The 26,144-nt window shown below is 51.7% G+C and overlaps 2 protein-coding genes and 2 non-coding genes across 13 annotated transcripts; 1 reads left to right on the top strand and 3 right to left on the bottom strand.

Annotated features, from left to right (window-relative positions):
* Positions 1 to 5,162: 5,162 nt before the first annotated feature.
* On the top strand, positions 5,163 to 6,362 carry OST4 (oligosaccharyltransferase complex subunit 4, non-catalytic). The gene is made up of 3 exons (XM_038561040.1): positions 5,163 to 5,208; positions 5,332 to 5,469; positions 6,124 to 6,362. The coding sequence occupies exon 2, from the start codon at positions 5,333 to 5,335 to the stop codon at positions 5,444 to 5,446; it is 114 nt and encodes a 37-aa protein (XP_038416968.1). The 5' UTR covers positions 5,163 to 5,208; position 5,332; the 3' UTR covers positions 5,447 to 5,469; positions 6,124 to 6,362.
* AGBL5 (ATP/GTP binding protein like 5) lies at positions 6,224 to 24,400 on the bottom strand. 10 transcript variants are annotated; one of them, XM_038561023.1, is made up of 16 exons: positions 24,253 to 24,395; positions 22,475 to 22,737; positions 22,055 to 22,226; positions 21,590 to 21,753; positions 20,860 to 21,037; positions 20,418 to 20,596; positions 19,538 to 19,994; positions 18,856 to 19,025; positions 18,392 to 18,527; positions 17,572 to 17,774; positions 16,762 to 16,976; positions 9,246 to 9,401; positions 7,999 to 8,105; positions 7,655 to 7,701; positions 7,115 to 7,245; positions 6,224 to 6,747 (listed from the first exon to the last, which is right to left on the bottom strand). In XM_038561023.1, the coding sequence occupies exons 1-15, from the start codon at positions 24,286 to 24,288 to the stop codon at positions 7,197 to 7,199; spliced, it is 2,532 nt and encodes an 843-aa protein (XP_038416951.1). In that variant the 5' UTR covers positions 24,289 to 24,395; the 3' UTR covers positions 6,224 to 6,747; positions 7,115 to 7,196. The 10 variants fall into 10 exon arrangements, with proteins under 10 accessions (XP_038416951.1, XP_038416949.1, XP_038416948.1 ...); XM_038561021.1 differs by lacking the exon at positions 7,655 to 7,701 and having other exon boundaries at positions 20,418 to 20,464; positions 24,253 to 24,400; XM_038561020.1 differs by lacking the exon at positions 7,655 to 7,701 and having other exon boundaries at positions 24,253 to 24,397.
* On the bottom strand, positions 24,387 to 24,459 carry TRNAA-AGC. The gene has a single exon. It is a non-coding gene; the product is annotated as a tRNA-Ala (tRNA).
* Positions 24,460 to 24,801: 342 nt separating this feature from the next.
* Positions 24,802 to 24,891, bottom strand: TRNAY-GUA. Its single transcript is given in 2 exon segments — positions 24,802 to 24,837; positions 24,855 to 24,891. It is a non-coding gene; the product is annotated as a tRNA-Tyr (tRNA).
* Positions 24,892 to 26,144: the final 1,253 nt, after the last annotated feature.

Genomic DNA, 26,144 nt, shown 5'->3' with positions numbered 1-26,144 from the left:
ACAGATGTGAGTAACGAGGCCCAAAGCTGGAAGGTAACTTGTAGGGGCAAGGCAAGAGTGGGGCTCTGATTAGAATCTACATACCTGGGTTGGTGACTTGGGACAAAGAAGGAGAGGGGAGAGGGCTACTGGGCCAGAGAGGAAGAGGAAAGACTCCACTGAGGCAGGCAGGAAATTGAGGGACACCAGAAGAAGAAACGAATCTGGAAATGAGAGTGCAGCCTTCTGTCACGCTTGGAGAGAACACAGGAAAAGAGGATAAAGACTCATTCTCAAAAAACCAAACAAATATGGATCTCAGGCTTGCTTGTCGTGGTGAAGGCCAGGCCATAAAGAAGGGGAGGGGAAGGGGAGAGGCAAACCGGGTGGTATCTAGATGTATGGAGCCCAGAGGAAGTCCCTCCCCAGCCTGGAGGCAAGCCTGAGAGCCTGTGGAGCAGGTGAGGAGCTCAGTCACACTCAGCCACCAGCCTGAGCGGAAAGCTCCTGTTGAGAGGAGTCCGAAAGTGTCAGCTGGCCCCTCTTCACCATCTGGCCTCTGCACTGTCCTAGGGTCCAGGTGTCCCTGTGTGGTGGGGCTGTTGCTTGCAAGAGCAAAGCAGAAGTAGCAGACAGAAGGGAGGTGAGCAAGCCATGGGTAGGCATTGTGGAGGCGCCCAGGTGGCAAAGGCACATGTAGGACTCTGTTAGGAGCACCTGGGGCTGCTGGACACAGGCACTGAAACACAGAACCAACACAAAGCAGGACAGACAGCGTGCCAAGGGGGCCAGACAAATGGATGATGTGTTCTGGGGAAGGGGAGGGGAAAGGCAGCTGGATGCTCCGGGGAGTCAGAGTTGAGCCGTTGGAAGAGAGAGAGAGAGAGAGAGAGAGAGAGAGAGAGAGAGGCAGAACAGTGTTGGGGAAAGAAAGTGAAAAACAGAGATGGGGGAGGGGAGAGACTACAGGCTGGAGAAAGAGGCCTGCCTCAGTTTCCTCATTGCTCAACATGGGAATCATAACAGCACCCTCCTTCTTAGGTTTGGGAGGATTAAGTGAATACATGTAAAGCATTTAGAATAGCACCTGGCACATGGTAAATGCTCAGTAAAAGTTAGCTGTTGTGTCAGGAAGTCAGAGAAGCTGATTGTGGAAAAATTGGGACAGGCCCAAATGACTGGTTAAGAGCTTGGATTACAAGCTTTTCAGTAGGAGCTCGATATGCCTGCAGAAAGAAGACCTGGCAGGCAAGAGCAATGTGCAGGGTTTTAGGCCCATGGACACTGGTTCCAGCTCCTCCTCTCAGTACTGTTATCACTTGGAACAAATGCCATGACTCTTCTGGAGGTCTGTCAGCTATTGTTTCAGGTGCCTTGGAAATGGCAAAGTGATGTAGCCTGGAAAGAGAAGGCCATGGTTGCCTGGGGACTACCTGGGTAAGGAGGGGCCAGAGAAAGGGAGACAATACAGAAGATTCTGGGGTTTGAGCCAGGGTGGGGAAATCAAGGCGAGCAACAGCTTTGGAAGAAAGATGACCTTAGTTTGGACTTATTGAGTTCAAGATCAGAAAAACGTAGCTCGATGGCAATAAATGTGTAGGAGATGGTCAGAGATGTAGGTCTTGGTTCTGGGAACCATGTGCAGGGCAATAGTTGGAAGCCATGAGCACAGATGCCACCAAATCTTCATTGTGACTCTGAGTGATGTACTTCTGAGGTTCTCTGGCCCAGTATGGGATCTCCGGTGGCTGGGAGAAATGTTGGCAAAAGAAAGGATGAGTGAAAGTGAATGTTCCAACCCACAGAAATGGACATTTGTGGGATATTTGAAGGAAACAGTCCCAAGAGGATCCTGATTTGAGAGCTGCTGAGAGTGGGCAGTTGTTGCACTGTTCCTGGTCTCTGTATCAGTTCTAGGCCCTGGCCCTGGCTAGAAGCCAAGCCACTTCAGGTGGCCCTGGCTGCTGCTGTGAGTTTTCTCTCTTGGTTCTTGTGCACCCCCGTCCCTTCAGGCAGCCTCTGACAACCTGCAGTCATCCCAGCCATCTTGTCACTGCCTGGTTGTCACTCTTTCCTTAGGTTTAAGGGGGCGCCTCCCTTAAGTTTAAAAATCTGTTATATTTTAAGTGTGTCAAGCCAAAAATGTTGGCTTTGAAATACAATTGCAGTAGGTTGCATTTCATTTAGTCCTGTAATTAGGAGCCAAGACCTAGGGGCTGACATGAATATTTGTGATACCTCAAATAAATCAGTGGCTCTGGGTTCACTGGGGAGGCTTGAGGTGTTGGGCAAGCAGGCCGCAATGGAGACAAAGTTTAGACAAAATGCACTGGTGGTGGTGGTGGTATTGACAAGTAGCCACAAATTTCCAAAGCAACTGACCAGAGAATTCCCAAGATCAAAAATGGCTAAGTCCTTGGGGGCACTAGGACAAGATCTATTTTATAACCTTTCCAAAATAGGGGATTTTCAAGGGCCTAGTGCCAATGGGAAATATTGGCTATGTTGGGCAACTAACTCATTCAGTCAGCCATCAGTGGCTGAGCAACATGCTCCTGAGGCTGGGATAGCCCAGGGCGCCTGCAGTAAGGAACATTTCTTGTCTAATGCCCTCTGTCAGAGAACTGAATACTGGGAGGAAAAAATGGAGAATAATATGAACTGGGCCTTGGGTTGTGCAAACCCAGATCGGAATTCAAGCTTGTGTGTACTCTTGAGCAAAAGTCCACTCCTGCTCAAATGCATACATGTTCTTTTTCCTTCCAACTCTTCCCACAGGTACAATACTTTAAGAATCAATCCCCTTTCCCAGGTCTTGTTGCTTTCTGATTTCTCAGCCTAATCCTAAACTCGTATCTTCTTGAAAATGTCACACAGGGACGCCTGGGTAGCTCAGTGACTGAGCATCTGCCTTCGGCTCAGGTTGTGATGGGCTTTCTGGGATCGTATCCCACATTGCGCTTCCTCTGGGGAGCCTGCTTCTCCTTTTGCCTATGTCTCTCCCTCTCTCTCTCTCTCATGAATAAATAAATAAAATCTTTAGAAAAAAGAAAAGAAAATGTCACACTAACTGCAGAGATTAAGTCCACATATGCCCCTTACCCCAATTCTCTCCTTCCTCCAATTCCCCCAAGGGTGAGGCTTTGCCCGTCTTACTTCCCACGTATTTTTCCATCCAAGCTTTCTTCAAGCTTTGTTAGTTCTTAGAGGAGTCTAGTTTAGTCCCAGGGACCATTTTTAATTTCGGTTCCTCCAGGCAGCAGGCCAAATGACCTATTCAAGGCTGATAAAGAGTCGCTGACCTAGGCACAGCAAATTCTGGGAGGTGAAGGACATTTCTAGATGGTTCCAAAACAAATCCTTTTCCTCTTGTCCTTGACCCTAGGATAACCCATCGAGTCCAAAGTTGGACACAGATTGTGGAATAGAGGAAAGTGGATCAGGTGACAGTTTTGAACCATTTGTAAAATCCTGGTCAAATCAATTACCTTCTGGGCCTCAGTTTCCTTCTTTGTAAAACGATCTTGAAGGCTCCCTTCAGCTCGGAAAGTCTAAGGTCAGTTGGTTTCAGGACAGCCTTGGAAATCTGAAGCACTTCCAAGGCCTCCCCTGTCATTTGCAGTCTAGAAAGCCTACTTTCCAGGGGTCTAGTCCTGTCTTAACAGTAGATCTAAGTGTCTGGTTGGAATTGGATCTGCTTCAAATTTCCAGGAGCCACAAAGCATAAAGTGTGTAATCCCTTAAGACCTAGACCCTCATTCTCCCAGAGCAGAGCTGGGAACAGACATACCACTCTGTGAGGGACATGAGGAAGTACACGACTGGGGTTTCACTATTGTGTGGAGGGGACATGGGCTTGGGATTCTAAATAGGAAACTTCTGGGAAATACTGGGTGGAGGCTAGGGGGTGAAATGGGGGAGGCCAGGGGGATTACAGACTGCTGAGACTGAGCTTAGAAGTCTCTGGGCTGGAGCATGGACAAACTGTTGATGGTGTCAGGCCAGGGAAGCCAGCTCTGGGCTAGTGCACCCCTAGCTCATGGTGCACACAGGCAGCAAGACAGTCCCCTGCCCCAGCTGTTCCAGTCCCATAGCAGCTCCTGTAGTTGTCCTTGGCTCAGAGAAGCAGAGGCGTCCCCTGAGCCCTGGCCCCCCTCTACCGCAAAGCAACTGGCTTCCATTACCCCTGACAGCTCCAGAGCAACAGCCCAGCCCCCGGCCCCAGCCTGGCTCCGTGCCGTTCCCTTTTATGGTGAAGCTGAGGGAAAGTAAGCAGTGAGGGGGGGCGGGGGGGGGGAGTAGGATCTCCCTGGGGCAGAGGGCTGTAGAGCTCCAATACTTCTCCCCTCACCAGAGACCCTCAGACATCTACCCAGAGTTTTCTTTCTCCCCAGCGATCCACTCTGCTCAGAACCCACAACCCCTCTGGCTCGTCCCAGCCCTTCCCCCCTTGCCCCTCCCTCCCTGCCATCCGGGGGGTGATTTCCCACTTGGCTCAAGTCCCACGGTTTGGGTTTTGATTCCCGGAGGGTCCGCCCTATTTCCGACGCCCACCTCCGGGGGTGGGGTGGAGGGAGCGAGCCCGAGTTAGGGAGGCACCGGTCAGATCACAGGCGGGATCGTTCCACTTGGCGGATGTGGGGGCAAAAAGGGGCGCACCGAGGAGAGGAGCACCCAGCCGCCCCAGCTCTCTCCCGTCTGCACCTCCTCTCACCCCCCTCTCCGCTGCGGGAGTCAGGGAGGGGACCCTGAGGGCAGGGCCCAAAGGAAGCACCTGGCTGGGCCGAGCCGGGAAGCGGAGGGTGGGCAGCGGCGCGGGGGGCCAGGGCAGGAAGGGGGTCGGGCCGAGCGTCTCACGCGGCCACGCCGCCGCACCCTCGCCCTAGCCGGCCGCTGGGCTCCGGGGAGGCCGCCACTGGCCGGCTGCGTCCCCTGCCGCGCCAGCTGCAGCCAGCTGTGGCCAGCTGCGCTCCGCGGGCCCTAGACGCGCGTCCACGGCTCGCCCGCCCCCTACGGCGGGCCGTCCCTCCGCGGCCCCGCCCCTGGCCCCGCCCCTTGCGATGCGCCGCGGGGAGCAGGCGAGACGGCGGGGCTAGAGAGCCCGTTCCGGCCGAGCGGCACAGCCGGAAGTGCCTGGTTTGGGCTTGCGCTCGCGCTACCAACTTCCGGGCCGGGACTCTAACCTCGAGCTACTGCGCAGACCGCGTCGCCGGGAGCCCAGCCGGTCAGGTGAGAGGCACGCAAGCGCGCTCCACGGCGCCTTGGCGGTGGCTGGTCCTGGGGGCGAGGACGGGCCCCGGCCTGGGCGAGGAGTGCGCCGGCTTCAGGCTCAGCCCCTCCTCTTCTTCGCAGGATGATCACAGACGTGCAGCTCGCCATCTTCGCCAACATGCTGGGCGTGTCGCTCTTCCTGCTTGTCGTTCTCTATCACTACGTGGCCGTCAACAATCCCAAGAAGCAGGAATGAAAGTGGCGCTCTCTCCGCCCCAGGTAACGGTCCGGGGCAGTAGCGCCCAGCCCCCGGAGAGTGGAGTGGCGAGGCCGCGCCAGGGCCTGCAGGGTTCGAAACTTCAAATCAGAAAGTGTCGGGCCAAGCATGATACAGTCCAGAACTGAGCCCCCTTATCCGCACACGGTAGGGAGTGCCTTTCAGTGCCCTGCCCTCTACCCGTTAAACTGCTCCCTGCTAGAACGGGGGCGAGTTTCCTAATCCTTCTCAGCCCCCGTCTTCATGGTACCCTGATGCCCAAGTTGGGGTTTGGATACAAGGAGGCACTGACACCAGTAGGAATAAAGGTGCTGAGGATGCTGTCTATCCAAGTATGAGGATTTGGGCTCTTCCCTTAAGTAGCCCTCACTTCTCTAAGGTTGTTTAGGCTTTTATTTAGGCAGAATGTGCGTGTGTGTGTGTGTGTGTGTGTGTGTGGTTGTAAAGATGGAGAATTCTGGGGCAAGAGGCACTGAGTGACGGGTTGGCTACTGTAGACCCAAGTCCTAGAGAGAGGCGGGGGTGTGGGGGAGCCTTAAGTGTGGGTCTGAAATGTAAAGGGGGAACAGGCTGGATGGGAGTTGATGCCTGAAGGATTTCTCCAGAGGAAAGTTGCAGTATTTTCCTTACCTTGGGTCTTTCCCCCTCTTTTCTAGGGTTCCAGGACATAGTCTGAGGCAAGATGGAGGGTATGAGGGGCCTTCCCACTTCACTTCATCCCTCTACCCATCACAACATACAAAGCAACTACACCTGGATTTTTCCAAACAACTTTTATTTCCTCAAAGTCTTCCTTAACCCTATGGAACAAGAAGCTGCCACTGAGTAGGGCCCAGTATAGGGGCTTTCTTTTCTACTCCCTCCCCCCAATATAAAAATATAGATATATATTTTTTGTGGTCCCAAAATCTTGTGCTGTGGGGGGGATGGGGTAGCAGGTTCCTGCTTTGTCCTGTCTCAAGGTGATGCTCTGCGATGCCTCAGAACAGCGTGGCTGGCATCCAAGAAGTTATGGTTGTCACATGGAATCAACAGCTGAGGGAGGGGACTAGCACATTCCTCACTGCGTTCCCCATCTTGGGGCTATATCCTGGACATCAAGGTTGAGGCATCAGACCCGGGGGGAGACAGTGAGTGGAGGAGATTTAGGGACAAAACAAACCTCAGGTTGGGCCAAGGGCCCCCCGCTGTAACAAATCCGGGACTGGGAGTCAGATAGACTACAGGAAATAGAAAAGGCAGGGGCAGAGCGGGGCCGTGGGGGCCCAGTCTGAGGCAGCCTGCAACAGAGAAGAGAGAGGAATCAGGGTTGTGAAAACTCTGCCCCTCTTTTGGTCTGTTTGCCAGGGGATGGGAGAGATGAGATGGGTAAGGATAGAGAGATTGAGTACTGCACAGTGGGCTGATGCTGGAATGAGCCAGCTCCTAGGCCTTAGGCCCTAACAAGAAGTTGTTTTCTTGTCCGCTGGAGTGAAGACAGGCCATGATGGGAAAAAAAAAAATCAGGGACGAGATTCTTAACGAAAGTACCTTTAGTCTTTGGGGGGTTAGAGGGTGTAGGGAAGGAAGAAAATTATCCTGAATGGCAGAAATGGGAGTAAAGGGACAGAAGTGAGGTGGGGTGAGGGACCGGACCCGGGTGCTCACCCTGGTGCAGAGTGGGGTCCCGGCTCCGGCTCACTGCTCTCCCTGGTCCGGGGTATAGGGGATGTGGGGCCCGCAGAGCCGCTCATCCCTCTGCAAGTCGGCGGTGAGCCCCGGCCCAACCTGGGCCTAGCCTGTATGGATAGGGGGTGGGCTAAGAGGCTGTATTCTTCCTTTAACTGTTTTGCTTCTGAGTTTGCTTCTAGAATTTCCATGGGTAAGAGTGTAGTATAAGTGTCGACAGTCTGACTATTCACTCCAAGTCTTACTTAAGTAGGGGAGGCAGAAGATCCATCATTTAATCTCCACAGCTGTATCATGGCTAACATTTGGCTAGACAGAGAAGCAGTGTATGGAAAGAGGTTGGAGAATCGGTAGATGCTCCCTCAGAGCCTTGTGTCCCTCAGCCCCTGCCAGAGCAGCTTAGGCTTCACCCATCCGGCCTCTGCCTCTACCCAGCTTAAGCCAATTTAGCTTGGGGATCTGGACTGAATTGGAGTTGGTGGCACAGCTGTTCTTAGGAGCAGCAACCAGATGTGTTACCTGGGGAATCCGGGACCCCTCCTGGCGGGAACTCGCCTCGGGCAGGTCTGGGCAGAAAGAGAGGAGAAGCTAAGGGCAGGGGCAGGCAGAGCCAAAGCTAGCAGGCTGAGGTTGGGTTATATCTGGCAGGGACATGGGTGGAAGCAAGAGACCTGGCTGAAGGGACTGGGGACACTGGACAGACAGAGGCACTCAGGCAGCAAGGTAGCTTTCTGATATGGTTGAGGGGAGAGGTTGTAAAGCAGTGCTGAGCATTTTCCCTCCCACTACCCAGATGAACAGTGCCTTGCTAGGCTCTGCCAGAGTTGTTTTGCTGGGGGCTGGGGAAGACCCAAAGATGTTACCTGCAATCGTGTCCTGATACAGGGGATCCGAGGTCCCAGCAGCCCTTTCCCAATCACCATGACAGCCTCTGGCTTGTCCCCTGAGGACATGAATGAGCAGCTGCTCCCTAGGAAACAAAGGAAACTGCTATCATGGGTAGTGGACTGTGGAAAAGGAGAGGTAACTTCCTCTAGATCAGGGTCTCTCAGTCCTGGCAATATTGACATTTGGGCTGGATAATTCTTTATTGTGGGCGGCTGTCTTGTGCATTGTTAAATGTTTAGCAGCCTTCCTGGCCTCAACCCGCTAGATAGCATATCTTCTTCTCCTGCCCTGTCCCCATCAAAACAACCAGACATGTCTTTCAGACCTTGCCACATGTTCCCTAGTGGGTAAAAGGGCCCCTGGTTGAGAGCATGGCATGCTCTAGTCTGGTCCAAGGGCTGTAGTAGCAACTTGGAGCTTGAATCAGAGCCCACAGGGCTGAACTTCTCTGTGAATTTATAGACCTTAGAGCCTATCCCATCCAAATGAGTGTTTAAGGATCATATTAGTACCCAAGACTGGTGGATTGAGGGCTACCCATTGAAGACAGTTGACAGGTTGGGAGTAGCAGGCTCTGAGGGAATTAGAGGATGTTGGACTGGAGTCTTATGTCTCATTCCTATCCAGTCCTTTACACAGCTAGGGGTATAACTTAAAAGGAGACCAGGCAGCCTAGGTTTTATGTGGATGATATGGTTACACAGCATTTGCCGTGACGACAGGTGAAAGGCCTATGCCTTTTTTCGTTCTTCTGTTTTGTCTAATGTTGCCCAACTCCTGGAGTCAGGAAGCTCAAAGTAGCAGGTAGTCAGGTTGTTCAACTTTGAAAATGAGGATTAAGTGAGGTAATGTGCTTAGAGCAGTGCCTGCCACATAGTAGACACTCAAGAAATGGTAACTATTATTTTATTATTCAAAGACAGTTCCAGCTTCCTGTACAAGGACATAGGTGCTTTAGGGGTTTAGGATAATCCAGGAGGCTAACTGATGCTCCTGGTGTGCAAGAAAGTCAAGAAAGATGTCCATCAAGTCAAGAAAGACTTGATGGACTTGTCCATCAAGTCAAGAAAGATGTCCATCAAGTCAAGAAAGATGTCCAGGTCAGGTAGCAAAGGAGCTGAAGGGACTGATTTAAGCCTCGTAGAGAGACTGGTCTATACCCTTGGTGCTAGGGAAGGAAGGAGGCTGGTCAACCTAGATTTTGGTGGCAGTGGGTACAGACCTGATATGCTGAGTGAGCTGGGCAGCAGACAGGAGCCCATGCTGTGTGAGGAGACCGGGCTAAAGCTAGCAGGATTTGGGGATGGGGCCAGGCTGCTTGAAGTAGGGCGATGGGTCAGTGGCTGCTGCCGCCGTCTCCTGTCCTGGCTTCGGGGCTCTGAGCAGAAGGGACACAGGAGATAAAAGGGCAAATAGATGAGGCCCTGGCACTCCACTGCCCTGCTGGGGCCCCTGCTCAGAGGATATCGGCTCTCAAGCTTGTCCTCATACCAGCACCCCACTTCAGAAGTAAATCTAAGATGGGTAGAAAGACCTCTGACATTTATCCCAGTTATCCAGGCCACAGCCAGCTCTTACCCACCTCCTTGTGGCTAACCAGCCTACTCACTTGCCAGTTCATTCTTCTGGCAGAGAACTCCCTGAGCTTGGCTTCTGAAACATAGCTCCTCTAGGTTCTCCTGCCTCTTAATTGCCCCTCTTCATCTCTTCCTCCTGTCCCCAAATGCCAGTGTGCCCCCGCCCCCACCCCTCTGCCTCAGCCCAGTCTACCCTTGGTCCCCTCCTGCTCTGGTATACTCTAAATTCCCAAACTGCTTTCTGGCCCTTTCCCTGGAAAGGTCAGAGGTCTACTGGCATTTCTACTAGGTAATCTCTCATGACTCCAGCAAAACTCATTTTCTCCCATCCTTTCTTCTGTTCTTATCTTGGTGAAAAATGAACTAGAAACCTTGTTCATCTTTTGACTCCTTGCTTACATTTAGATTTGTGTTTAACCAAATCTGGACAACACCACCTCTGCCTTTGCTTGGATTTCTTCTTCATTCTCCCTTGCCATGGCCAGTGTCCAGAAAGACGTCTTTATCTCTCATTCAGGCTTTTAGGGAAAAAAAAATTCCTGCTGGTTGCCCTACCTCTTTCCTTTTACAATCCATCTTTCACACAGGTGCCTGAATGAAAAATCATTTGGTTTCAGGGAAAGGGGAGATACCGAAGGTCTTTTAAAGGATAAATTCTCAACCTTTTCATTTTAACATGGCCTTTGGCCTTTAACATGGCTCCATCCATTGTGGATTCAGTGAACCCATCATTGGTAGGATGCTGACTTGATCCTTCATACCTTCCACTGTAGCTCCATGGCTGCTAGTTGTGTGGCTCATCTGCAATGTCTGTCCCCTCTTCTAGTCAAACTTTACACGTCCCATCTCAGATGTCACCTCTGTGAAACCTCCTTTACCATCACAGGTAGAATGAACTGTTCTCCCCCCTTCATTGTCCTTGGTTCACTTGGGTAGTAATTGTTTTATGGTTTTTGTTTCCTTTATGAAATAAGTTAGTACATGTAAAGTAGTTATGATAGTGCCTAGAAGTAGTACTCAATAAATCTTAAGTAGTATTCTACTTGGAGCTTGAACCTCTTGAGGATAGAGACTTTGTCTTTTCCAGTCTATATGTCCTGGTGCCTACAAAATTCTGCCTAGAGAACTAGAGACTTTAGTAAAGTCCTGAATAGCAAATACCCACTGTAGGCCACAGGCTGACTCAAGAATCTCTCTGAGTTTAAGGACATATGCTTATAACCTGTGTGGCAGCTCTCTCTGGTTCATATCTTGTGGCTAAAGTCTCACTGCCACAAGCTCTGAGAGCAGATGGTGGCTGGATGGGGTAGGGAGGCTTTCAGGTTTGGCAGGCCCTTCCTCATCACAGAGGGACAACAGATGCCAATTGCTCTCAGACCAGATGAGCTGTTAACCTTCATGGAGCTGAATTCAGTGGAGGTCCCAGGATGCCAGGTGGCCCCCAACAAAGCAACATGTATTGGACAGAAAATACCTCTAATTCAGAAAGTAGGTGACAATAACCATCTTGTCCAGCTATACTGTGCAGTAGCTAGCAGTGACAAGGCTACTTTTTGGAAATCCCCAACCGGATTTTTAAAGATTGATACTGAAATGAATAAGGAACAGAAGAAAGAAAGAGATTTTAGGAGAGAAGCTATTTTGGCTCTGAAAAGTTTGTTGAGATGCTGAGTCAAGAGTCAAAAGTAGAGCCAAGAGTCAAAATAACCAGACCTGTCAACTTTACATCAATAATAAACAAACCACAATAATAAACAGACTGTACGGTGCTAATAAGAGGTGACATAGCAGTGAAGGACAAGAGAAGTCAGAGATTCATGGCTTCAGGCAACCTGAAGCCTCTAATCACCACCAATGACTGAGAAATAATGTAGAACCCAGACCTGGGTAATTCTTTAGTAAAACAGTGATAATTAGGATAATGTCCAAATGACAGCGCATAATAGGCAGAAATGAACGTGAACTGGATGGAAATGTGGGTTTCTAGAGGGTCTGAGGAATACCTATACACAGAAGTATGCTGAAATTATGTTAAAGGATGAAGCCTCACCCACCCAGGAAAGGTAAGAAAGAGGGCAAGTAAGAAAGCAAGTGGAAGTTTTTGGAACATTTGTAGGTTGTAGCAAGAACTGAGTAGCGCTCTAGAAGTTAATGAAGCAAAACAGGCGTGATGTAAAAAATGTCCGCCTGAATGTAGGTATTCTGGGAAAGATACTATGGATACAACTCAAGAATCCTGCCCCTAATGAGAGTTTAAGGAAGGGAGACCAGTCTGGTTTAGGAGAGAGGCCTAATTTTGAAAGAATAAGGTATTTAAAGATAGCATTTTAACCCACACTTAGACTGTCTTAAAACCTGGCTGGGCCTGCCTGTAAATTTGGCAATGTGAGCACACAGCCTAATTTCTCATGTTTTGACTTTTGTCCCTGGTATAATCCAGGCCTACTCAGTCCTCGAGACTGTTTAAGGGAGGAGCCCTAGCTCTGTTTTATTTCTTGGTTCTAAGGTAAAGAGTCAGTGGCTTAAGGCTGAGTGCAGTGATATGTGAATCAGCTTTGCTTCCAGAGGTTGTGAGACTGTACTTTATTGTAATCAGCTAGAGATTCCATTTTGGAATAGTTCTAGGGTGAAGGTCTGAGGTAGAGGCAGACTGCCCTCACTGGTGCAGGAGTCAGAATCAATATTCTAAAAGTCTCATGACTTAGAAGAGTGGTTTTTCTGGCTTGGGCCTGGGTCTTGCATCATCATCCTGAGACATCTTTGGAACTGTCCCTACGTGTAGCACCTTAGATCTTCCCGAATTGCTGGGATGATCACAGACCTGATTTATGCTCTCTGAAGGGTGGAAAGGTGAGATAAGTATTTATTTGGCCCCCTGCTTCTTGCCTTTTATTCATTCAACATGTATTTATTGATCATTTAATAAGTGCTAGGTGCTAAGGGAATAAACATGTTAGGAGACATTACCTGCCCTCAAATAAGCTTTAATCTGCTCTCTCCCATGAAACTAGTGATGGTGCTCAAGGCATTCTTCCTATGTCCTCTGAGTCACTTTTCAAAGGAACTTCCACTCCACGGTGGGACTTGAGCTGCTCTGCCAAGAGTGGCCTGGCAGCTGAGCCACGGCATGGAGGCGGCCAGGGAAGAGTTCTAGTAACTACAGTGGATGTGCCAGAGCTGAGAGGGAGGACAGTGGCGGTGGTAGGATGCCAACTGATGGCCTCCACTTTGACGTCATCCCTTGTCGTTTATGCCAGGATCTCGCCAGGTAGGCCAGTTTCAGTTATTGAGTGAGACTTGGCCTGAATCCAGGGCCAGGACGAGAATAAAGTACCTGGGGTGCACGATCTGAGAAGGCCTTGGCCTGACCCTGATCCTTGGGCGACCCACTGGCCTCACCTTCATCCTATGCCCTGCATAACTGCTAGGAGAAGCTGGCTGACTTAGCTACTCTCTCTCCAGCATGCCTGCCTTCGAGCTCTGTTTGTGTCTCCTTTTGTACCAGTATCTTAGGGGCTTTTGGCTTCCCTGACTCAGTCATTGGACTAGCTATTCCTTTGCCCTTGCCCTCTTCTGCAGCAAGAGCTGCTGCTAGCTCCTGCTGGATGGAAGCCTGACTGCAGAGCCAGGAAGGTTGCTGCTCAGGACCTGTTGTGCAGCTGGGGGAACTAGGTAAAGAAGCTCCTGTCTCTGCGGTCAGAGGGTGGTGGGGGTCAAGGCTTCATCGGAGTCTCTTGCAGCCTACTGTCCCAGGAATATTCCCGTTCACCTGGAGTTCCCTTATACGTTGGCCTTCTAAAATGCCACTCTCCAGCTTTGAGGATAGGGCCTGAGATGATGAGTCTAGTCTCCTGAACCTCTACCTTAAGCTTCTGGCTGCTTAGATCTTTTCGGAAATTTTCTGGATAGCCCAGGTCTCACCCTCTGTTTTAGCCAATAAAGGACAGTCATGAATTAAATGTATAGTTAAGTGTGATATTATTTTTATACATTAGTGGAAAAAAATATACTAGTTTACAAGTCAGAAAAAAATTTTTGTTAAGTCACAATCTCAATTTTGGGTTTGGAAAGTATAGCTGCTTTATAGTTAGGTCTCAGAGATAACGGGAGTTGTGTTCTTCCTATCTTAGAAGACACAGTGCCTGGGTGTGGCAGGGGCTAAAGAGCCGGATATGTTGAACCAGGAAATAGTGTAAAGCTACAGGACTGATCAACTGGACAAAGTTGTTTTTCTGAGGGTTGGTTGAAGATGCCAAGTCCAAATACAGTCTGCATCGCAGGTCCCTATCCTAAGCCAGGGCTAGTCTTTTTTGGAGTCCTATTAGGGATTGTAGGAATTGAAGCAGCAAAAATTGTAGCACCTGAAGTCAAGATTCCAGCACTCTGACCTTTCACCTTCTTACAGTATTCCTGTTTGGTATCATTAGTAACCCCCTTTCCAACCCTCTATGACTTTAGACACATAGTTTGTCAGGTCTTACAAATATTTACGCAAGTCCCCACGTGTCTCTTATTCAAGCCAGCTCTTTTTTTCTGCTTCTTGGCTCACTGACCTGGGGGGACATTGCTTATCACTAGCTTTACTTGAGTTTGTTGATGATGCCTAGATCCAACCTTTTCTGCAGGCTGATTTTTCTGCCTGCAGGATATCTCCATATAGAAAGCCCACGACATCCAAGCATGTCTAAAATAGATAAACCTAGGGGCACCTGGGTGGCTCAGTGGCTGAGTGTCTGCCTTTGGCTCAGGTTGTGATCCTGGGGTCCTGGGACTAAGTCCCACATCAGGCTCCCCACAGGGAGCCTGCTTCTCCCTTTGCCTATGTCTCTGCCTCTCTCTGTGTCTCTCAGGAATAAATAAAATCCTTAAAAAATAGATAAGCCTCAGCACTTTATTTCCAATGTCCTAACATCACCATGATTCTTTCCTTTGGCCTGTAGCCTTGAAGCTTTTAGTTGGCCCTTCTTCCACCATCATTGAACCTTGCCGCCTCTATTTCTGATACATATATTCACCTCCTTGCCCGTCCCTGGTACAGCCATTAGTCATCTCATATATGAACTATGGTGAGGATTCCCCTCCCCCTGCCTGCCTGATACATAGAGTTCACAGGCTGCTCTTCCATAAATCTTTTGTTCCCATCATCCTCTGAAGCACACAATCATTGCAGTATGTCTTAACTCATCATCTTTGTTTTCAAGACATTTCAACTTCTTCCTCCTACCTCTCTTCACCTACTTTCTGTGCTTGAAGGGCTTGGCCCTTTGAGCCAGCTAGGTATATTTGCTTCTTGTCCTCTCTATGTAGCAGTGCTGGTCCTGGCTACCATTCTCATCTCTGGAATGTTTTTATCAGGCTGTATACTACCACACATTCTTCAAAACCATTTCTCAACTGAATGCTCTTTGCCTGATTACTTTTGAGTTTATCTAGGATGGTGGCTCCTCAAGTCCCGTGTTATAATGAGTGTGTGCTTCTCTGTTCTGTATACTGTCTTGGGTCTGTTTCCTGTAAGGAAATACTTAGTCCCAAATATGCCACTTTCTCTTAGCTATTTGGGGGAAGTAAAAAAGACATGAATACATGTCCCTCACTGAAGGAGCTTCATACAGCACTCTGCATTGGGGTGGGGGTGGAGCTGATAATAAAATACTGATTAAAAACTGCCTAGAGTCCTCCGGTGAGGACCTGGACTTGGAGAGGACTCTTTCCTATTTCTCTTTTGTAGTCAGGGAAGGGGAATTTAGGATGCTGACATTCCTTACCAGGAACTATGAGTAGAGAGATATGAGAGATTGACAAAAAAGAAAAAAAAGAAAAAAGGACAAGAAATTAGAGGAAGTTTGAATAGTAAAAAGTATGAATAACTCAGCTACTGATAGCTGTGAAATCCTGGACAAGTGACCCTTCCACAGCCTCTGTTTTCTCACCAGAAAAATGGAAACACCATCCATACCACAGGTCCTTGTGAGGATCAAATGAAATATATACGTAATACTGTTTTGTTCACTGTTTAATGCTATTTAAATACAGGGCATTATTCTTTCATACTGTCCTTCAAACACAGTGGACAAAAGCATCCTCTCCCCATGGTGGGGAGAATCTCAAGGAATGGGGCTTGGAACATACGTGGGGGTAACTGCGTTATCAGGGCTAAAACGTCTTCCTGGTCAACGATGCTCAGGACCACTGCTCTCTCCCCTGTGGCTGCTCTAACCAGTGCAGTCAGATTGCCACGCCCACTGGCCCAATGTGTGCTTCTGGTCTGTACCAGGGGAAGTGCTAATGAGGACAAGTGCAGCCTGAAGACCCTGCAGGACTCTTAGCTCCAGCTTACAAAAACCTCCATGTTCTTGCAGGATTTCTCCAGCCTAGAGGCCATGTACAATACTGACTTGGGAGTTAGTGTTCTAGAAGTGGCACTACAATGATCTCGCTGCACCAAAGTCAGAGTCACTCCCAAGGAATGGTTCCATAGTCCTTCCTCTTCTTTTCCCCTAAGGCCCACCTGTTTCTGTTACACATTTGAACCCAGAATCTCTTATCAGGCAGGGTGTCCTCAAGCCAGGCCTAGGGGTACTGATACCCAGTTGAGTGGCTGTGGCCACTGCTGGATGAGGCCAGACTGTTGCTTTGTAAGCCTCAAACAGAAGCTGTCTGTAGTTGTTCCATTTTTCTGTGGAAGAGCTGGAATCCTCATACCGCTGAGTAGGCTCTGAAGCCAGGAACAGTTTCATCCCAGAGAGACCTTGAATCGGGGTCTCCGGCTCTATATCGCTGCAGTCTGCAGTGTGAGGACATTTCCTTATACTGCTCCCTACAAGACAGCCTTGGCACCATCCCTGATGTGGAGGCTCTGCACTGGAATGTGGCCCTACTTCAGCTTGTGTTTTGTCCCTGGGGATCCCCCTGCTCCCCAGCATGTGCCAAAGCCCGGGTGCCCAGGACTCCCGCCTGGGCTATGCACAGTACTGCTCTGGAGCTGGAGCTCATGGCGCAGGGAACACCAAGGTCGCAGGAGAGGCTGCAGGTTCTGCTATAAACTAATTTTATTGATTCACCCCTTGGTCCCAGCCAAGCGTATATCTTCAAGCTCTCACTTCCCCCAGCAGTGCCCCAAACAACTGAACACCTGTTGCAGGGGCTCCCAGACTGGCTTACCTCTGACGGGGCCCAGCACCCGGTGGCTGACCTTTTGAGTGCTAGAGCCCAGACCTGGCAGCCCTGTAGGCCGACTGCCATGAAAAGGAAAGCTGGGGGAGTTCTTCATCTGTGGAGAGTTCTGTTGGCTGCTGCTGCTGCCACCAGCACTTGTGCCAGTGCTAAAACTGCGTGCTCGGCTCAAGGGATTTTCAGAGCAGGAAACAGGCAAGCCGCTGCAAAGAAGCAGATGCCAGTTAACCCTGGGCCAGGGAGGTTGTGTCCCAAGGCTTTCCCCATGGTCTGATGCTCAGTAAAGCTTCACCCCTGGGGTAATAAGCATAGGGACTCACTGCAAGGGAGAAGGGAGAAATTTGTGTCCATGATAGTGTCTAACCTGGGGCATAGCAGCTGATCTCAGAATGCCTCAGAGCCCTTGTTCACACATACCTGTTCTGCAGAAAGCGTTCTAAGAGCTATGGGGCTCTCTGGGCAGCTTTAACTCTCGGTGAGCTCCCCACCTTATTCCTTCAGTGTCAGCCCTTGGACCTGTCGTCACTCCCAACCGCTGGAAGCCAAGACCCGCCCCCACCTCCATCGCAATTAGATTTAATTCTGTGCAGGGCTCTGGAGCAGGAATCCCCTGACCTGGTTTTCAGATGCCTAGGAAGTATGTCGCTTGAGGTAAAAGGGAAGAGGATCCCAGTTTCAAAAAAAAATGCATTAATCTTACCAATTATAATTTACTCTGAAAATATTCCTTGGAACTCCTTGCTCTAGAGCCCTGTTCCACTTTCCTACCCTTTCCTCCTCCCGCCCTGCGGGTCTTACTTGGTACTTTTGGGTGGCGTGCGAGAGCCTCTCCTCTTGCTGACACTCACGTTCACAGTGCTGCTCAGGCCACGGCTGCTGCGCACGTGTTTCAGCATCCAGGCACGGAGGTTCGTGAGGCTGCTGTGCTCTGACAGTATGATTCGGGGCCACGGATTGCATTCGGCCATGTCCAGAGCTGCAATGGCCATAGCTCGTCCCACCTGTGGGGAGTCCCACATGGCTCAGTGTCCGGGCTCCCGCCCCAGGCCGCGGTGCTGGGGTGGGTCGCAGCGGAAGAGAAGGCCAGGCCAGGCCTCCATTGTTCTCAGTGGGTAACCTACATTTTTGTGCCAGTGCTGTTTATCTCAGCAGAGCGAAAGCTGCTTCCTGGACTACTGCTCGTTTTGGGCAAGAGCAGGTAGGTTTTCTGGCTGGTACCAGGAAGGGGTACTCCCAGCAGGAGAAGCCGTTTCCATCTCTTCTATAACCTGCAGCTCTTTCTACCTTTCTTGTGTGCCCCAGGACCCCAGAGGTCAAGGCCAGTGTAGAGGTGATGCTTGTAAGCCCAGGAAGCAGGAAGATAAGCTCAGAGGCAAAGAATCTGACTCAGATGTGCTGGGGGTTCTCTGTGGTATAGGGTGAGAAATAGTGCCTGCTTGTCCTCTCAGTACCGTACGGTCCAGGCCTGCCCCTTAGATTAGCTGAAGAAAGTTACTCAGTGGTGAGATGGTGACAGGTGGGGAGCCTCTCTTCAGAGGACTGGAGTCAGGCCACAGGAGTAAATGCCCTTCTGGCCTTGGAGGTTCCCCCTTTCACCACGCACCCCACGTATCCATACCTGCTCGAACAGCTCCACAGTGTATCTGGAGGGGAAGGCCGGCGGGGGAGGGGGGCTGGCACGCCCGTTGTCATGGCAGGCGGCAGGGATGCTGTTCACGGAGCGCCCCGTGTTGTAGTTGCATTCAAGTGTGTAGCTAAGACACAGAGACTTTATTAGTGTCCTGCCTGGACAGAGTCAGAACAGAACCATCCATGGGGGACAGCCTAGGTGGTCTAAGAAGTAATAGCTTGGAAAAAAAAAATGCATACAAACAAAATGCTAAGCCCTAGCCTCAGCACTGTTATCACATACCCAGGAAGTCCCCAAAAGACCAGAGTCCCAGACTAAGGACAGTGATGCTAATGGCAAGCCTGGCTTTTGAGAAGGCTTGGGCTACACCCCTGCTCTTCAGACAGTCCAGACTGGGTGTTGTTTTCCTTAGGGAAGGGGCTTCATCAGCTGCATCCCAGCTTCCAGCCAACCTGTGGATTATCCCTGAGGCTTTGTAGATTGCAACTCGGCCACTTCCCTCCTTAGACTGGCCATCTCTGCGGTCTCGGGCATACATGTTCTTCTCTGAGAAATTGCAGCCCTGGAAGTCGAAGTGTGCTGAGTTCAAGGAGATGAGCTTTGGATACAGCATATTTTCCACCTGTTTGGGGGAGGAAAAAGGCAACTCAGGAGAGATGGACAGAAGGAAGAAATGGGCAAGGAAGAGATGGCAAGCAGGGGACCATGTGACTAAACCCACGGCGGATACCATTACAGCCACTGGCAGTCGGCAGTGTTCTTGGAATTCTCACTGTATGCCTGATGTTATTTCCAGGTGTTGGAAAGGTACAAGTCCACCTCCTTTTAAGCCCTTAGCTTCTTCTCTCCAATAGTGCAAATTTTTTCCTTTTCCCCTGGTTTCCTAAACTCTAGAATAAAGACTACAGCACTGATAGCTTGACCTTCGTTCAGAGGTCATGATGTAATACCTGAGACACAAAGCCCCACTGCCATCCCTTCTTTGCCCTTTGAAGCTTGTTCAGAGGCAAGAATACCTCTTGCAGCCGCAGGCCTTCCTGCCAAAAGGCCACCTTCCCTCTGTCCGTGGCCTAACCTTTATCTCTTGACGTGCAACAATCCCCACACTCACATGATACTCTGTGGACCCCCTACCTGGGTGCTCTCATCACTAAAGTTGTTTCCATACATGAAGCAGCCCCTTTTGGATGCATGTCCGTGCAGGTCCACATAGTAAGCGACACCACTCTCTTTAGGGGGGATGGTGTCGGGGGCTGGCTGCTCAAGCTCAGCAGACTGTTGTGGCATAATCCACACACCGCTGGGCTTCTGCTCTGCTGGCTTGGTCTGTGTCCAGGCTTCAGGGTTGTCCCCATCAGATGCATGGCCAAGGTGACCTTCGTTTTGGAGATTGTTGGCCTTCTCGAGGTCGGAAAGGTGAGCATCAGGAGGGAGCTGAGGACTGTGCTGGTGCTCAGAGGGACTCGGGGGGTTCAGACGGGAGTGCACGTGGTGGTAGAGAAGCACAGCTTTGGCCCCATAAATGGCTGGGTGCAGGACCGCATCAGGCTTCAGGTACTGACGGTTCAGATTCACTCCACGTGAGTCTGTGCTGTAGGAAGACAGGGACTAGAGCAGGGTCGAGCCAGATGGGCCAGGGGGGAGACGTGAGAGTGGATGAAACGGGGGCCATGGTAGACCAACTTACAGAATGAGGCTCAGGTTGCATTAGGAAGGAAAGAATTGAGGACAGGCCCTCTCCTTGATCTGCTGTCACCCCTCCCCTAGAGACCTAAGCACAGCTCCCTCTATGCAGGTGAACCTGCAGTTATTCTAATTCTACTCCTTCCAGAGAGTTCCTCATGTGCCACATTCCTTCTCTGGTCCCTGGACAACGAGATGGGCTTGTCCTTGTTTGGATGCAAGAAGATTGGGAATACAGAAGAAGTTAAAGAAGAGGCTGACAGTATTTCACTGAGATAGAGGACACGAGGAGGGCTGGGAACAATCCTGACGGGCTGGGGAGGCTTCTTACCGGTAGTGGCCCCGGACCACACCATCAGGGTTCAACATGGGAATCAGCTTAAAGACAAAGAGGCGACGCAGGGTTTGAGCCCGGGGGTCATCAGGTCGAAGGATGAAGTCCAGAAAGCCATTGAAGACAAAGCTAGATGGAGTCTCCCCAGGGTGTACCCTACTGCTTAAGAAGAATATCTGAGGTGGAGAGGAGAGCGGTCATTAGGCCAGTTACTCTATAGGTCCACTCTAACAGGATACTCTGGGCTGAGGGGAGGCAGGGGCGGGCAGGAATAGCCACTGGATTTCCAGCTGGCTGAGTCTGCAAGTGGAGTAGAAGCGGCCATGCTTGCCTCCCAAAGCAGACTAAGGATACCCAGAGATAACATGGCCTTAAGCTATCAGCAGGGTCTGAAGCTAAGGAAAGGCCAAGGTACTATCTTTAGGCTATTCACACTCACCCTCTTGCCTGTGAAACAGAATGGTCGGGGGGTGCCGGTATCAGGAAATAGCTGCTCTAGGCGGGGCTCTCGATCTTCTTGAAGCCCATGGCAGGAAGTGATCGTTAGCAGATCTACACGAAGTCCATCCAGAGAATAGCAAAGGATCTCCCGATGGTAATAGATGGTATCCAGGGGGCTGTGGGGACAAAAATCATTAAGCCAGGAGAAGTCCCTAAAGTCCTAATGAGGTGAGCTTTATCACCAGCCTAGGCTTTGTAGGATCTGGTCTTTTACCCTACCCTTTGGGACCTTATAGTCCCTTGTGATGTTAAATGAAGCTGAGGATTCTGCGTTGCTAGAATGCAGAATACAGGACAGGATGAACTTATTGTTTTTTCCCCAGTTTATGGCTCCCTATGATAGATCACTTTGTGTAACAAGGGCTTGTCCTCTGTTGGGACAGAAAGAAAGGTGTGCTGAGCAATGGCAGTGCTGAGTTCTGGATAGCTGATGGGAGCTGGGATATTAAGAGGCTTGAACTGGGCAGGTGGATGAGTAGAATGTAGGTAGTGATATGGTGAGATCAAGGTCATATACATATTTGTCAAAGGTACCCAAAGTCCCACATTCTGTACAGAAAATAGAACTGGTGATGTTTTGTTTTAGGGCTCCTGGGGAAAGTTCCAGAAGTAGTAGAGGTGCTGTCTGGTCTAGGACTGTATGGCATGAGTAAGGATGGGGTCGGCACCTGCTATGGGTAGGGTGGTTCTCCAGAAAGCGCTGGTCTAGCTGGTTTAGCAAATCCTGGCAGTCACTATAGGAGAAGGGGTAGCAGAAGGCGAAGAAGGTGGTGGCCCCACGGCCCTCCACGAAACGGTGTACAAAGGATAACACAAACTGCGTCTCTGTCATCTGAGAAGCAGAGAAGGAAGAGGGAGAGGCCATTGGTGTGAGAACGAAGATCCCACTGGGATCACCAGGAACTGATCTTACACCCTCAGCACAGTGACCAATTTCCCTCCCTCTGGGACTTTCCATATGACAGTTGGCTCCTTCTAGGCTTCCTGAGGCAGGGGCTTATCTTGGACTCCAGCAGATACCAAAACCTGGTGTGCCGTCTGCCTGGTACTCCGTATCGAGGCTCACTCCTCTTTCCTTTCCCTCCTCTACTTTTAGCACCCCAGTCTGCCTGTCCTCCTCATGGAGAACTTACCTCGAAGGTGGGCCGATCTCGAATGCGTTCCCAGCGCGGCCGGGTGGGCAGTGTGCGCACGAAGGGAGCCATGCCCTGGGAATACAGCTTGCTTTGCTTATTCATGTTCATAATGTTGATCTTGATGAGTTTCCCTGGAGTTCCTCCCCGGACACTGAAGTAGAACCAAGACCTGAGGGCCAGAGGAGGAGAAACGGGTTACTGTAGACTGAGGTTTGGAGTGAGGATATGTGGGACAGCTAAAGCAAACGAAATTGGGGAAGGCCTGTTCAGTTAAGGAGGAGGCAAGGAGAGAAGGAGTGTAGGGAGAGGGAGGGTAGCGATGGTGTAAGCTGTAAGAGAGCTAACTGAGCATGGAGTTGGGGGGACATGACATCCCCTCTTTTTTCCTCCTTCCACCCTTTACTGCTTTCTTCTTACCTGTTCCCATTCTCAAATTCTGTTTCAGCACAGTCTGGTCGGGTCCACACGTTGAACTCATAGTCAGGGGAAGAGGCAATGCTGCTGATGGGAGCTGATGCCCCCCCACCTGCTCCTCCTTCCCCATCGCTAGACACAGATTCCACCTTCTCCACGTGGGCTAGGTTCCCTGAGTCAAAGCGAGAACTGAACAGCAATCCCCCACAGCGCAGCTCCATGGTGAGGCTGGGAAAGCATCCTCCTGCCCACTCTGGCCCTGAGAGCTGGGGGAAAATGGGGGGTGGCGTAGGAAGGAGAAGGAAGAAAAATGAAAACAAGTGTTTTGGGTCTCCCAATAAAGCTGTTCTTAGGGAGTGCCCTGAAAAGCAAGAGGCTCTTTCCACCTCAGAAAAGGGAGACGTGGCCTTCCAGCAAAGGCTAAGAGAAACCACTTTTCTGTCCTCACGCTAAGGGTTATAACTGACCTAAAAGGACCCCATTTTACTACAGCTTGGCTGTTCCAAAATGAACTACTCAGTGGCTTAACTATGTTGAGAAATGCTAGATTCGAAGCTTTTTGCAGCCCGAAGGTTAGAGAATAGTATTAGAGAGGTCAGATTTTCCAAACCTAGCCCAGATACACCCACCATAACCAATGGCCATCTTGAAAGTTGGGCCTTTCTGGATCTCTGGTTCCTAGACTGGCTCCTTGCTCTCCAGCAGCGTGGAGCGGAGAGAACCAAGTTCCAAGTCTCTCCACTCCATCCTCACAAGTACTGACCAGGCATTTGGTCTGTTGCTCCCCTGAGCCCTGGAAGGGCTGGTTCTTTCTTTTCTTTTGTTACTACCTTATGCCTATTATGGAAGAAAACTAGAGAACGGCGGCCTCTGCCAAGACAAAAGAAACCGGGCGGAAGGCACCTGCTCACCTGGAGACCGTAGCTCAATTCCAGTTAGGGCATGGGTCTGTTTCCAGCCCCCTCCCGCCCTGCAGAGCCCCGGAGTCCCTGAAAAAGCTACGAGGGCAGTAGCTGTGGGTGAATGATGGGTGTTGAGCACCCCTAGAAAAGCGGCTGGCCGAGACCCACTTGGGGGCAACGGGTGAGTTCTCGCCCCTCGACCCCGACACACCCTCGCTTCACACTGACCGAGCTCGCCCAGGGCAGGGTGGGGCTCGGGGGCACGGAGGGGCGAGACAGACTCACACTCGAGGCGGGGAGCACCGGGGGCCAGGGCCGCGGCCGCGGGCGTGGGGGCGGGGTGGGGGTGGGGGTGGGCCGGGGAGGCTGGGGCTCGGGGCGCGGGGCGGGCGGGGCGGGGCGGGGGTGGCATTCCAGAGGGGCTCCGGGCTGAAAGGGGCTGACAAGGGGGCGGGGCCGCGGCCGGCGGGGCCCGCGCTCCACGCAGCGCCCCTCACCTCTCTCGGGGCCGGCGATCCCGCTCCCTCTCCCGCTAGCGAGGCGCCACCTCGGGCCCCGGCACCCGGGTCCTCCACCCAGGACCCAAACAAAACCCGAGCGCCGCGGTGCCGGGACCCCGCTCTGCCAGGAAACAAGAAGTCCCTCGCCTATTGGCCGTGGGTGCAGCTGGCTACCCGCCCAGTAAGGCTCGCTGCCATTGGTCAGCGCGCGGGGGTTCCCTCGCACGTTAGCGGGTACCTGAGCCAGTGGCGCTTGGGGGCTCGGCCGGCAGATTGGGCCGGAGGGTTCCATCGCATCTTCTCGGAAGACGGTTAACGGCCTGCCCGCCGGGAGGAGAAAAACACAAAGTGACCGGGAAATAAGTTGTAAAAGACTCACCTGCAAAATTAAGGGACAGCGTGCGAAGCTAATCATCGAGCACCGTGTTCCTCTGTGTATCACAAAACACCTTCCTGGGTCCGCTGATCTCCCACCGTTCAGCGATCCTCTGATGCACGGGGCAAAAACCTGAGTGGAGGATGCGGGCATCGATCCCGCTACCTCTCGCATGCTAAGCGAGCGCTCTACCATTTGAGCTAATCCCCCGCCTGCTGCCGCTCCTCTTCCCTTTGCCTTACAGGCTTCTCTGGGCTGGCCGCTGACCCGAGGATCGACCGGAATTCAAGACGTTCATACAGCAGAGTATAGTAGGATCATGGGCAAGATTTTTGCAACGCAGACATGTAATAATCACACGTAAGCAATAGTTACACACATCGTCGCATCTAACCCGCAGGAGCGCTGGATTGGATCCTGCCCACGTTACAACTGCACTTGGGCTTTACCGAACATCTGCAGTGCTTCTGCAAATGCACAGCGGGCCTTGGAGTGAAACTTTCTTCCTACGGGATAACTGAATTAAGCGGAAACTAAAAATATTGTACGAAGTCCTTCGAGCCGGAATCGAACCAGCGACCTAAGGATTGCCGCAACTCACACCACTACAGTCCTCCGCTCTACCAACTGAGCTATCGAAGGCTCCGCTGCTCCCGGCACCTGCCAGTTCCTCTCTAATACTCACCAAGGCCGCACTATGACAAGCTCGGAACGTCTCTCGGCATAGCTGCCCCCCCCGCCCCCCTTTATAAAGGAGCTCGCTCCGCGGAGCCCCTCCGCGCTGCACAGAACAAAGGAAGCCGGGAACTGAAGAGCGAGCGGAGGACCCGCTTCCCAACTCTGGACGAAGGAAATGGGCAATACACTTCCTTTCCATTTCCCTGCTTTTTACCAAACAAAAAAGCGAGCGCAGCGCCCTCCTGCACCTCCTCGCCCCCCCCCCCCCCACCCCGCCCGTGGCTTTTATAGGGTTGAGGACGTTTTGAGATCCCGCCCGCGCCCCCTGGCTGCTGGGCAGCCTTCGCCCTGCGCGGCGCGGGCGCAGTGTGCTCCCCGGTTGCAAGGCGCAAGCCCAGCTTCCAAAACCGAGGGCTTACTTTCGTTATTTGCTCTAATTTTCCCTTCGGGCGCCAATAAAATCCTGCTGCTCTCCTGCTGTGAAGGACATTCATTCGGTCAGTTAACCGCGTGTCGTCAGAATCTATTCGTTCTGGCTGGAGCCTGAGCCGTGTGAGCCGCCGAGCTGCGGGCGGCGCGCAGGCCCCTGGGCGGCGGGGTCGGACTTGGCGGCCGGCGCCGAGCAGCCCCGAGCGAGATGCACCGGCGCCGCCGCCCCCCCACCCCCCGGCGCCCCTTCGCGCCTCTTTCCAGGGGCCTGGAAGGCCGGCCGACCCTCCTTTGCCCACCAAGTACCTAGGGGCTCTGAAACCTAACACCCCCACTCCCCCGTGGAGCCTTGCTTAGGGGTGCGGCGGAGTGGGTGTGCGGGGACCCGGGGCGTCTCCAGCCCTGCGGCCCGTGCCACCTGGAGCCACAGTCGCCCTGCGCAAATGCAGGTGGGCGGGGGATGGTTTCTGGCCCATTCGCAGCTCTGAGCCTTATCTCTCAGGCTCATCTTTAAATCCGAGGTCTCTGAGGTCACTGGGCACAGCTCGGCTTTCACCCTTGCGCCCACCCACAAAGCAGGAGGTTAACTTCTTCCCACCAATTTCCCCGTTTAACTTCGCTCTGTTGCTGCAAATGCCATCATTGTGTCCCAGAGCGTTAACTTGGGCAGTTTTCTTGGCTCGGTGTTTAGCGTGCTGGCTGGCTGGGTTTCTTGAGGGGAGGGGATGCTGGGAAAAGGAACATACTCAATTATGTTGCCATTTTTTTTTTTTTAAGGCGAGATTCAC

The sequence above is a fragment of the Canis lupus genome, chromosome 17 (genome assembly GCF_011100685.1).
Source record: "Canis lupus familiaris isolate Mischka breed German Shepherd chromosome 17, alternate assembly UU_Cfam_GSD_1.0, whole genome shotgun sequence".
Classification (NCBI taxonomy): Eukaryota; Metazoa; Chordata; class Mammalia; order Carnivora; family Canidae; genus Canis; species Canis lupus.
This window is presented reverse-complemented; position numbering and strand designations above follow the sequence as displayed.

What these genes read in the sequence shown, in the direction of transcription:
- AGBL5 (XM_038561020.1), bottom strand. Translation starts at nt 24,288, where the DNA reads ATGATTAGCTTCGCACGCTGTCCCTTAATTTTGCAG. An exon ending in TTAGTGATGAGAGCACCCAG is followed by an intron (nt 19,026 to 19,537) that starts GTAGGGGGTCCA and finishes TCCCCCAAACAG; the next exon opens with GTGGAAAATATGCTGTATCC. An exon ending in GTATCAGGACACGATTGCAG is followed by an intron (nt 7,246 to 7,998) that starts GTAACATCTTTG and finishes CTATCCATACAG; the next exon opens with GCTAGGCCCAGGTTGGGCCG.
- OST4 (XM_038561040.1), top strand. Translation starts at nt 5,333, where the DNA reads ATGATCACAGACGTGCAGCTCGCCATCTTCGCCAACATGCTGGGCGTG.